This window comes from Erpetoichthys calabaricus, chromosome 1 (genome assembly GCF_900747795.2).
Source record: "Erpetoichthys calabaricus chromosome 1, fErpCal1.3, whole genome shotgun sequence".
NCBI classification, from domain to species: domain Eukaryota; kingdom Metazoa; phylum Chordata; class Cladistia; order Polypteriformes; family Polypteridae; genus Erpetoichthys; species Erpetoichthys calabaricus.
Genome location: NC_041394.2, coordinates 115647788 through 115660971, shown reverse-complemented (window position 1 = coordinate 115660971; position 13184 = coordinate 115647788). Strand labels below are relative to the sequence as shown.

The 13184-nt window shown below is 33.0% G+C and overlaps 1 protein-coding gene across 5 annotated transcripts in view; it reads left to right on the top strand.

Moving 5' to 3' along the window:
• Window positions 1-13184, top strand: part of tulp3 (tubby-related protein 3) — a 470805-nt gene that overhangs the window by 81977 nt on the left and 375644 nt on the right. For 3 of the 5 annotated variants that reach the window (XR_007935369.1, XM_028805515.2, XM_028805523.2), the window contains 3 exons: window positions 2314-2476; window positions 5194-5370; window positions 13025-13147. Coding sequence is in view for 4 of the 5 variants with exons in the window: in XM_028805515.2 (XP_028661348.1) it covers window positions 2314-2476; window positions 5194-5370; window positions 13025-13147 (463 nt within the window). In the remaining variant the exon portion in view is untranslated. The remainder of the gene's footprint in view (window positions 1-2313; window positions 2477-5193; window positions 5371-13024; window positions 13148-13184) is intronic. The other 2 variants (XM_028805530.2, XM_051929502.1) reach the window with 2 other exon arrangements.

Here is a 13184-nt window from a genome sequence, read left to right as displayed (position 1 = left end):
CACAGTATTGGATTATGGGCAGTGAAAAGTAGTTTACATTGATATATAAAGTTTAATGATTTAAGGACCTTCAGAAAAAATACTGTAAATGTGGAAAACTTTACGCATTTTGGTAAGTTGATAATCCTGTGTTCTGAGAATATTTAGGCATGATATTTGCAATAGCTATGGTTTACCAGTGCCTTTCTTTTAAACAACATCTTTGTTGTATTTTTTGTAACGTAACATTCTTCAGGTAATGTTTTGGTTATTTCTTTATTTATGTAGTATAGTTATGACTGAAGGTCATTTTACTCTCGCTTTGTCATTCTTGAATTTGTTTAAACTACTATGTTTGCGGCAGAAAATAATGCATTTTCTTGCACTAACCTGAATCTTTGCCTTCTGGTAAAATATATGTATGTTCCTTTACTGTCGTAATATCTGTTACTGTGTTGTAAAAGGTGTCTGCACTCTAGTTTGTGGGAATTTCCACCTTTAAATTTATAAAAATGATTATTGTCAGTGTTCAGTGAATATACTGTACTTTGTAGTTATGTTAAAAGTTATGCTGGCGATATAGAAGTGTGTAGTTTTATTTTCGTACTTTAGAATATGCAATTTCACAACATCATGGAATTAACCTACACTTCCTGGCTTTGTGGTGGCCAGTCCAACATGTGGAACAAAAGCATGTATCTGTAGACTTAACTATTGTAGTGTATTTCTATATCCTACTGCCTTGGTCTTGAAAATTAATTTCATCAATAGGCATGAAGTCCACAGGCATTTACTGTACCAGGTAATTTTTAAAATTATAATGTTTCTGCTTTTTAGGTTACATAATGTATTAAGTGGCTATACAATAGAAAACTGCACCCGTTTATTATATTCCTTCTGATTTGATTAAATCACAATAACATCTAAGCATATTCTTTGTCTAAATAGCATGAAAATGTTTGTGTATTCTAACTTTGTCACTTGTCACAGCTAGCATTTAATTGTTGATGTATTGGTACCATCTATTATCATAAAGTCTTTACCCATTGTAACAGATTGCTGCCTTATGCTGTAAAAAAATATTTTTAAAATGGTACTGCCGTCATCTGTGTCATCTTTGAATAAGCTGTTAGGTTTTCATGTTAAACAGAACACATTTTGATAACACAAAATTTAAAATGATCATGTTGAACATATGGGCAGATGTCTGAAAAATCAATTGTCAAGACCCTTCTATCTTTTTAATAATGTATACTTTTTTCTATTTTCATGAGCGGTTTAGTGCATTGAATGTTGCTTAAAAAATCATTTACAATGGATTCTTTCAATATGACATGGTGTTGTAGTGTTCCTTTCTTGTAGAGATATTGGGAATAGTTTTTTCTCAATCAAATTGTTTCTGATATCAATTATTGTAATTCTGGCTTTTAGGAGCAATTTTTTTCTGAATTTAATAGTGTATCTGTTCTAGGATATGGTGTTTTCATCTTTAGAAATGCTGATATTTCATACTTCTATTTTAATAATTTCCTTTGAAATACTCACTAAATACTACTGAGTTGTTTGAATTGCTTGTCATTTATGTCTATAATGTGTACAGACATGACAACACCTAGACATTTTAAGTAAAATCTTTAACGAGTAGACCTATCGATTATTTTTCAAACTAAGGTGACTTCTTACATATTTTAAAGAAGATCAAACAAAAAAATTCTTTCGCTAGTATATAGTACTAGGGTGTTGTACCGTGTTAGCCATTATGAATGTAGAGAAAAGCCAAGCAAAATGACACCTTTTATCGGCTAACTAAAAAAGATTACTAAAAAGATTTCACTAGTATGAAAAGTTTTAATCTTTTTCAATTGAGAATTTCAAGAAATATCTCAAAACCATTCTGTTCATCAAACAATTTTTTACTGTTGAATTGTCCAAATATATCAACTGATTCATTTTGCAAACCTACAAGAGTTTTAAACTTTTCACCTCATTCATGCTGTGGTGTTATCATCTCACCTTAATCTCATAGAAATACACAGAAGCTCTCAGGTGTTCCATGTGAAGAAAATGTTAAACAGTTCAACAGACACCAGTTTAAGATTAAATTAAATTGCCCATTTCATGATTAAGAGGATGGGCTTCACTGTGATTCTTAATTGGATATAGAAGGCTATAAAATAAATACATTGAATTGAAAATAAGAAATCATGGTCTTTTATCAAGACTAGAAATTGTATTTACAAAAATATTGGAATGACATTATTGCTTTATTGTAAGTTTTACCAACTAATTCAGATAAATTATTTATCATAGCTATTTTGTTATTGTAATTTGCAGCGTGCACTCCTCGAGCAAAAGCAGCGACGTAAACGTCAAGAGCCGTTAATGGTACAGCCCAATCCTGAGGCAAAGCCCCGGCGTTCCAAGCCTAAGAGAAATGAAGAGCAGGCTCCACTTGTCGAGTCCAGACATAGTATCACCAGTGATGTCATTCTTGATGGTGAGTAGTAATAGTATTTTATGAACACTATGAGAAAAACATGAAGACAAAACATTAATGAACAACTTATGTTTTTGGCATACAGTTGTAGATGATTGGATTTAAGTCAAATTGTGCTTAAAAAGAATCTATAAACATCCCACAACTCTTTTGGATAATTCTTTTTTTTAAGTGTTCACATCAACCTTTACCACATATCCTCTAGCTAGACTGTACTTTTCTGTGAGTTACCATTTATGGACTTGTCTTTGTCTCATATATTTTTGTCTGTCTTACTGTTTAGACTCAAGTACATTCTCTATAGTTCCTTAATATATTTGACTCTTGTTAAAATGCGTAAATTCTGTAACACTACAGTTTCTTCATGGGATAATACATAAAGGATCCACTACTAACTAACATGGCAAAAAAACTTTTTCTTCAAGGTGCACCATCATATTTTTTCACCATGTCTTGACTGCTTTATCTTACTAAACAAATCATCAGAACTGTTTCTTGCATATTGATGCAGATCACAGCTCAATTAATATGCCTTTCACTTAAACAACCCACTCCACACCTACAGCAACTTGACCCGAAATAAATTTTTACTTCTCTGACTTTTACTAGCCAAAATAACGTGATGAATTTATATTAATCTACTATTTCTGTCTTTGTTTGTTTTGATAATTCAAATATATTATAGCCCTCAGGGATATAAATGGTATGGAAAGGATATAGAATGAAAGTATAAATAATATCGCTAGATCAATAATAAAGGTTGACATACAGCACAGGGAGGCTGGATAATTACAAAAGGCACATCAGTATTGGAGACTAACAGTCATGTTAGCATTGACTCTGACAGAGAGTTGTAAGGACAGAGTTCTAAGAGTAGTAGCCACAAAGCATAAAGTTCGACACGTAGGCTTAAAATTTAGCAATAATCCATAGCTGATAGATCCTTTGACTGCAGCCATGTTGGGACTTTCAAATTTCAATGTTTTCAAAAGAATGGTACTAATCCTCATAACAGAAAATGACATAAAATTAAAAGTGAATTTTCTTGGGACACCAGAAAAAGCTATGTGGATTTGTTAGTGTTTATCTGGGTTATAAGTCTCATGGGTAGTAACGTCTGTAGTAGCACATAATGCAAATCATTTTAATTGTACTAAACACACTGTTATAAAAATCCCACATTTTACAGTTTTTAATTGAGCACTGCCTTCAATAAAAATATATTTGTGGTTCCTTTATAGTAACTGGATAAATTGCAGGATAAAATATTTGCAAAACCTTTCAGTATATGCTGAGTTCCATCAGGCTGAAGTTTAAATACTTTACAATTTGAACATAGGAAAAAGACGATGAACCTAAGTATACTACTAAGGAAACTTATCTTCAAATCAGAAAGTTGCAAGCAGTTTTGAGCATAAACAATATGGCCAGTGGAAATAAATGTATACAAAACACATACTCTGTATATAACATTTAGTTGTATTAATTCTGACATTGGAATGTTCTTTTCATTACATACCAGCTTACAGGCAATGCCAATAAAAGTCCTATTGGCTGCTTAATATTAGCATACATCTCGTAAATTACAGACCACCGGTTTCACATTTCAATAAACATAGACGTATGATCTTTTTATTACAAGCTAAAAAAAACAGCATATGGCTTATGATTGGTTTCTATTGTTTTCTTCCACTGGTGTAAGCCTGGAAGTCACTGTGGATGCATTTATAACCATCTGAGAACTTGAATAAGACAGTTATGACTAGTTATTTAACAGTTAACTCTTACGTAATTATAAGCTCACTGTATAATAAATGTCTCCTAATCACATTTTAAATGCATCATATCCAGTTTATATGTCCAGAATGCAAAGTTATCTTCATTTTTGTTTAATGCAATACAAATATATGTAATATAATACAAAAACTATATAAAATTCATCTAGAGACAAATATGTTGTCATATTTTTCTTTTGTATATACACAAGAAGAACTATATTAAACAAGAATTTCTATTTAACATTTACTGGTTCCCTTCTTTGAAAAACCTGGACTATTTACTGTTACTAATCTGAAATTTCCTGTTATTATGTGTGGTGGTGCTTATCACTAAGAGTATGCAATATAGAAAGGCAATACGTAAATAAAATGTATTATTATTTATTATTATTACTATAAAGTAAAGCTCAGTTGATACATAAAAAAAATTAAAGTCTATTTTTTATTTATATTAAATGCTGATGTTACAAATTTATAGAAAATCACTTTAAATAAAACTTCGTCTAAATTAACCACTTAGGAGTTAATGTTAATTCAGTCCTGTATGGATTTTGTGCAGGTTAACAAAGAATATAAATAATTCCTCTTAATAAATGCTTCATAATTTATCCAAAATCTTTATCCAATAATACATGTTATTAATGAGATAAGAAAGAAGAGCCTATAATTGATTTTAGGTATATCCTTACTATTTAAGTGAGCCGGTACAATTAAGGTGTCTGGGATTTCATCTTGATTTCTTTTTTAATTTACACAGTTTTGAAAACACAGGCAGTCATCAAATTTTAATCAGAAAATAAATTCAGTTATGCTTTTATTAAAACTAAACTAACAGAAAATAAATATATACTATTCCTTCTGTAGAATTTGAGGAAATTGTTTTAGAAGTTTTAGACATCTCATTTTGTGAATCTTTTATGTTGTTTGTTTGGTGGGTAGGTATTGATGGTCCTGCGGCATTCATGGTGCCAGAGCCAACAGACCTCAATAACAAAGTTCAGATGCTCTCAGTGAGTGAGTCCCCACCAGCTGAGGATTTGGAACGTGATGGTGACAAGGAGACACTACTTGAACACTCATCTAAGCTAGATATCCAAGAGGTTTTACAGAAACGAGGTAAATACACTGGCTTAGGTGCTGAGTTGCTTTAAGTTGAGAGCAAACAAAAAACAATATTTTTATTTATAAAAAAAACATTATATAGGAATATGCAATTTTCTTAGGTTACTCAAGAAAATTATTTTTAACATGAGGGTTTTGGGCACCAAGTGTTTATTTGCTTTTGAAAACACAATATAACACAACAATAAATACAAATACTGTAAAAATTGGTAAACTAAACAGCAACAAGAATTTCTTATGTTTTACCAAAAAACTCAATACCTTGTGAGATGGCTAGAACAACACCGATGTGGTTCCAATCCTCTTTCTCAAGGCCTATTCCATATTTTTATTAAATTCCACTAACAGTATACTTGATTCAAATTATCCAAACCATATATTTTAGCAGTGCAATGTAACAAATAAATGGGTGTTATTGGATGGTTACATCAAATAATGTGAACCTCAAGGAGATGTATCCAAATGGCTAGACCGGTATAGCTTCTGTTTCAACAAAGCTATAGTTGAAGCTGGCTTTAGCTTTTTTGCTGCTCCAGGTGGAACAGTAAATGCCACCCTGCCACTCTCTTTACTTTAATGTGGAGTCATTACTGCCAGACTTTTACATAAAAACCTGGAAACATGAGAGGAGAGCTAGGACTGGGGAGAGTGAAATAGGAATGGTTTGAATATAAAACAGTGGAATAACAATTTGAGAATGTCAAGGGGGACATTTGATTTCTCGCAGCAACAAAAAATATGAACTTGAGCTGTGCTATTTCAGAAAATATGTAAAAATTACGCTATACTAAGATTTATATATATATTTATACATTTATTTATTTACAGTTGTATATTTATTTACTTATTTATTTTTCATTTGCATTTAAAGGTTCTCTAAGGAAAAAAAAATTATATTACATAATCAAATTATTTAAACTGTAAATAATCTTTGTAGCTCTCAGATTAAAATAGAAGTCTACCATCTAGCTTATGATGATGACAGTTTAGTTTAAATCTTACCTAAGGTAACCCCATAAACATATACATTATATTTAAGTTTCCTAAATAAGTTGACAAGATTAATATAGTGACAAAATTCAATTAAACTAAATTATAAAGATTATCTTTAAACATTTACCCATAATTCCTAATTACAGCATCCTTGCTGACATATGCACATAACATACCATTTTCTAAACCTGCTTAATCCTGTGCAATGGAACAGTCCAATCAATGCACAACCTCTGATAGTGTTTCCAGTGAGAGACTGACTGTGAAGAACATTTTACCAAGCTGAAATGTCATAGATGGTTGTTTGAGCTAGCAATGCATTCAACATCTGCAGTCATGTTGCCATTTGTCACATCTGTGTGTCCCATGCTTTGCCTGTGTGATGATTATTATTATTATTGTCATTGTTATTATCTGTGTTGTAGCTTATGATTTTTGCCCCCATCTCCCAGGATTTTAAAGATCACATATAACAGTGGTGGGTCATATAGGTCATCAGATGTTAAGACCAAATATCATAATGCATAGAAGTCTTGAATAAAATGATTGTGTAGGGCATGTTGCAACTGAACAACCATTCAAGTGGAAAAGCAGCATACTGAAGAGTTTGCAGTACGTGAAAGACCATAAAAGACAAAGAGACCACCATGAGCAGAAAGTTGTATGGAACACTGAGTTTGAATTTAAAGTATTTGGTTTACTAAGATGCTAGTCAGAAGAAGAGTTATCAAGAAGTATATTGATGCCTGTCTGCAGTCTTCTGTAAAATACAGGTAGACTGAATTTCAGTCTATGGTGTGTAATGCTTAGTCCAAATTGATGGAATGGTGAGTGATGAGAACTATAAAAAGGTTTTGATTCATTATGCCGTTGGCAAAATCATTTATCTTCCAGCATCGTATCAACTTCAAAAACACTGCAATCACAAGTAGCATCTACTTAGAGTGGAAGCCTGCAGATGGAACAGTACGATCTCTCATGATATTATGTTTTTTTGGAATACAACACATTGTGGGTACTTTTTATGGTATCATTGTTTGTTTTTGTTCAGCATAATATTATATACCATTTTCAAGAGCAAACAATCACCTATTGCCCAGATCGCTAGCTTTAGTTTTTTTTTGATGGCCTTCATCTTTTGCACAGTATTATGTACATTTATCAACATTATCAGTCCAAGTCATAATTTATGAGGCTTTAGTAAAGGCGTATTTCAAATCTGAACTGCACATATGAGAAACTGAAGCCATTTTCCATTCCTTGCTTTCTTATTATTTTAAAATAATTTATTGAAATAAGTAATTGTGGTTGAATATGACAGGCTGATAAAGACATACCCTGTTGCAAATTGATTTGTTAACAGTACAGACAGAAACGGGTCCATGATTTATTGATGTATATTTCAGGCAAACTGACAAAGAAGACTAATTTCATTCAGGATTTATTATGAGTACTCTGTTGTAGATCATCCAGGCAAAATAGAAGAAATTCAGTTTACATACTCCTACTTTTTTTACAACTAACCACACCTAAATTAGAGATCTGTTGTTTGTTTTCCTCTTTAATAAAATGAAATGATTATGCAGCTACTTGTTTTTATTAGTGTCAGCCTAATTTCATAAAGTTTGTTAAGCATTACATTCCTTCTGTTTTCATATTGCCCATAATATTTTGCTCGAGCTGTTATTTAACTCAAGGGTAAAATGTATACCACTAACATTATATAATGGAAAATCAAAAGATAACTAAATGCGCTATTTGACCAGATCAAAATATATTGCATAAAAGATATTTACTATTCTTCTGGTCTCTGATCAGTGTCTTTCTTTCTGTCTTGTCATATTGCCTTCCTGCTAGTTGATCCTTTACCACAATTCTCCTCCCACCTTTCCCTCTGGTAGGGAGCAGATTTAAAAACCCAGAACAATGTACATTTGGGATCAAAAAAGACCTTAAATCATGTGGTTAGTTTGGGAATGGGAAGTTAAACCGGAGACACAAACACTAGGGAAAAGTAATTTGGTTTATTATTGCTAGTTTTAATCAATAGGAGTTGTTGGATGTATACCAACATTGTTATCTAAGTAGGAAATAAGTAAATAATATAAGCCATAACTAAATAAGATCAGAAACAAAAAGTCTTAAAGATAATTTAGTGGTGAACAAAGATTAAATGTTTTTGTTATTATGCTGAAATATTTATTTAATTGACTTTAATTGTCTTGTGTTGAAACATGTACTTCTTTTGCACCTCTGTCTGTTTCTCTCTCTCTCAGCAAAATAAGATGCAATTGAGTTTTTCTAGCAATAATTTCTGAAAAGTTGAAACAAAAATAAATACTTAACATAAATATTTGATTGAATAGTTTTAGTGATAGTGTAATTGTATATAGTAAGATTAATATTAGAAATATTTTTATTTTAATTTTATACCGGTTAGAAGAAGTTTATTATAAACTTTTTTACAAACAATTTTACACAAACATTCCTCCAGTTATAATATATATATTTTGGGTTTAATTTCAACTGCTAAAGGCAATTATTATTATTATGTTGAACATGAAGCTGAAAATGCTTAAAAACATTATATATTTATTTAGAATGATCTGCTTGATTACATCTGTTTTGTGTAGCATAGTCTGTAAACCTCAAATCTCCTGTATTGTTAATGAATCATTAAATTTTGTTCTGCATGGGCTATTAAAGATAGCAACACCAATAGATAAATGAAAAGATTAAAGAATGACTTTATGTCACATGAATGAAAAGTTTTGCAGCAACTCAAATTCTGTAGGAGGAATATGTCAATCAGTTTATATCTTATTGATGGAGGTAGAAGACTCTTGGATATTATTCCAAGATCCATTTTAAATTATTTCTTTTGCAATGCTTTGGCAACTGAGAAAAGCATGGTATACGGACGTCTTCATATACTTCAGACTATTCTATGGACATGATCATTGTTGTGCTAACAACTAGTAAGAAAGGAATGCTGTAACGTTAAATTCATACAGTCATATAAAATCTATTACTTAGTGATGATAATTGGATTTATTGGATTGGATAACGCATCATTATTGAACGAAGTGTATTTTGAATGGGGCACACAATGCCTGAATTATAGGTTAATTTATCTTGCTGTCATTACTAAATGCTTAATTAACGTGCAGACATTTAAAGACAGAATAAACAGAGCTACTCAGGGACAAGCATACAGTACATCATTAGAACAAGAGTCTCATTTCCAAAAGGTAAAACAAGGCAATGTGCCAGTTTCCTGTCTATTGCTGAGATCTTGCCACTTCAGCTTTATCAAAGTGACTTGGTTTGGAGAAAAGGTATAAAAGCTTAATGGATTCCAACAAGAAATTGATTAAATGTTAAAGCACCGTGTTAGATAGCCTGCAAGAAACACTGTGTGTCATCTGCTCCACTTTTTGTAGTTCTGGATCTTTGTATTTCAAAGGTACTTCTTCTTCCAGCTTAGAAATTTCGCTTATAAAATGTCTGATTTAACTAATATGTTTTTCTTAGTATAAGCCAAAGTATTTGTATGTGTGTTTATGAAAGCAAGTTATATATACAGTATATGCATACTGTAAATATAGGAAAAAATCACATCTGTTTATATAACAATTTAAAATATATATGACAATGACAAACTGATTATCACAACACAATACACCAAGCACTTAGACCTGTATTTTTCTTTGTCGCATGTCAAGCATACAAATATTTGTGTAGATGTAAGTGAAGGATAATTTCTCTAATAATATCACACTTCTGGGAGTTTATTGTTTCCATGCATTGAACCTTTATAATTGCTCACTTGTATTTACAATTAAAATTAATGCCCTGTGCACTGCAAATATTTTTGATGGAACATCTTTCTCACATACAAGTTTGAAATTTGAAGTCAACTGATATAGAATTGCTCACGTGTTTAGACTTCCTTCATAAACTAATAAATGGATTTCATAGTCCTGGACTGTGCACTTCCAATGACTACTACTAACTCCTGCTATCTTCAGCATTAAGCCAGGTGAGGGGTATGACACATTTTTCTACATTAGCATGTTTAAATAAAAATGTCTTACTAGTTCAGGAACCAATAACACTGTAACACATAATAGTTCACCTGCTGAAATGACATTTCTATTGCCTTTTCTGGCTTCTTCATGTCAAATATAAAATAAAAGCTTCTAAGCACATATTAGTTCAACTAAAAGATTACCTTTATTGTCTCAGCTTCATTTATTGTTTTTAGATATGATGCTATCAATAAGTTTTTCTTGTCTGCATATGTTGGATCAAAAAATTCTCAGCAATTTTACATTGCATAAGTGCAAAGTAGGTCCATTAAATTGATCAACAGTTCCTTAAATCTGAATTACAGTGCTTCCTAAAAGTTTATGGAATACCCCTTACTCTCTTTAGTTCTTGTTATATTTTACTGCAAAGTCTAACTTTAATTTTAACAAATGTTCTTTCTAAGAGCTGTGGTGTAAACCTGAGTTTTGGGTTACATTATTCTGAGACCACTACTTAATATTATGCAATATAATTTTTTACTCATATGCAGTAATCTAAATTTTCTATGCACTACGGAACACACTTGAAAATACTACATTTAATAAGGTGGCATATTTATTTAAACTATTCTGCCACCACCAACAATCTACTCATTCATTCATTTAGTCATTTGTTCATGAAGCTGAATAGATACACTCTATGTTGCTCATTACCAGAGGTTAAAAAATATATAAATTACATGTAATAGCATATTACATGCAAGTAGATTGTTAAAAGTATTTTAAAATTGATTTAATGTTACTACATATTACAAGTCTGTACTGGTATCAAAGTAGGGCTCCCTGTCTGATCATACACAAAACTTGCAGAAATTACAACTCAAGTCAAGTTAGGGAGCATACACTGGGTACAGTGTGTTGCCGCACCCACCACGCGACGAAACAGCTCGGGATCCCAGTCCAGTCCCACCCTCCGGAAATGACCCTCTCTTTGCCGCAGCCAGGTGTTATGTGGGCGACCCCTTGGCCTGGTCCAGCCACTCGGGTCCCCAATAATGAGGATTCTATGAGCTGGATCACCCTGAGGGAAATGTGCCACATGGCCGTAGTGCTATAACTGACGCTCCCTCACAATGCAGGTAATGTGCCTCATTTGGGACTCCATGAGCAACAGATCATTCGACACAAAGTCAAACCAACGGATCCCAAGGATTTTCCGGAGAGACACAGTACCAAAGGAGTCCAGTCTTCGTCTCAGATCACTGGATAGCGTCCATGTCTTGCAACCATATAGCAAGACAGGAAGCACCAGAACTCTAAACACTTGGACCTTCATCCTTTTGCATAGATACCGGGAGCGCCACACACCCCTTTCCAGCGACCTCATGACTCCCCATGCTTTCCCAATCCATCTACTGACTTCATAGGAAGAGTCACCAGAGACATGAATGTCGCTGCCAAGGTAAGTAAACCTCTTGACAAGGCCGACACTCTCTCTGCAAACAGACACACTGCTGATGGTTGTTACTAAGAGGTCATTAAAGGCCTGGATATTGGTTTTTATCCAGGATACTCGCAAGCCCAGACACTCAGACTCCTTGCTCAGTCTCTCGAGTGTACCGATCAGAGCCTCCATTGACTCTGCGAAGATCACAGCATCTTCAGCAGTCAAGATCCATGGATCTTTCCTCACCAACAGATGCTCTACAGCCACTGGACCCCACGACCTTGCCCAACACCCAGTCCATACAAGCATTGAACAGAGTAGGAGCAAGAACACACCCTTGACGAACCCCAGAATCAACTGGGAAAAACACAGAGGTTCTGCCTGCACTCTGCACAACACTCACAGAAATGACCATGTGTAAGAAATGTATTTCAATTTTCCACAAGTAATGCTTTCTATTCCTTCATTTATTCATGATCAAAGTCACCTAATTCACCAGAGCTTAACACGGTAGCAACAAGTGCAAGATAGAAATCAAACAGTCCCACAAATCTGTTTAAAAATTATTAAGCATCCAAATTTCATAGACAATATTTTAACAGAAATGTAGCAAGGTGTAAAGTAGATTGTTCTAGCAAAGCAGGTAACAGGAGTACAACAGTTGACACAGTAAGGAAGAGTGGACAAAAGTTCCATATGAGATGTTTTGCCATGTACTGTAGTTCTTCAAATGCTAAATTAACTATGATTTATTACACAATCTTTAAGTATGGCACCTAATTTGTCATTTTATCTGGTATATAGTGATTTGTATTGGCCAATAGTAAAATGAAGATATTTTATATTGTTAATTGATGCTTGTTTTTAGAACGTGTTCTTGCAGGTTTGGCTGGTCACCTGTGCTTCAAACAGACATCTTTTTACAGTTAAAAGCTATATTAAATGATAGATGATGTATTTTTTTCACCTAATGACTTCACTTGATTCTAAATTAGAGAGAGTAAATTGTTCCTATTATGTTTGAATTTATGGTTCTTAATATTATTTAAGAAAAACATCAATCATGCAGTAGCACATTTCTTAGACTTGCCCGTGCTGCAGTCTAAATATCACTAACATGCAAAATAACAACTGTTGTTTAAAGAACCCTTGTATAAGTTTCCTTCTCCTCCTTCAGCTGAAAAACACCAGGAGAAGGTGCTCCAGCCAGCTGATGACACTGCAGAAAAAGGGTCCATAGATGAGGTACCTGTGGGGCCACAGGCCCCCTTGTCTGCCCGAGAGAAATTGATACAATCAGGTAGTATTGCAAATCTTCTCACTCAAGTGGGAGTGGG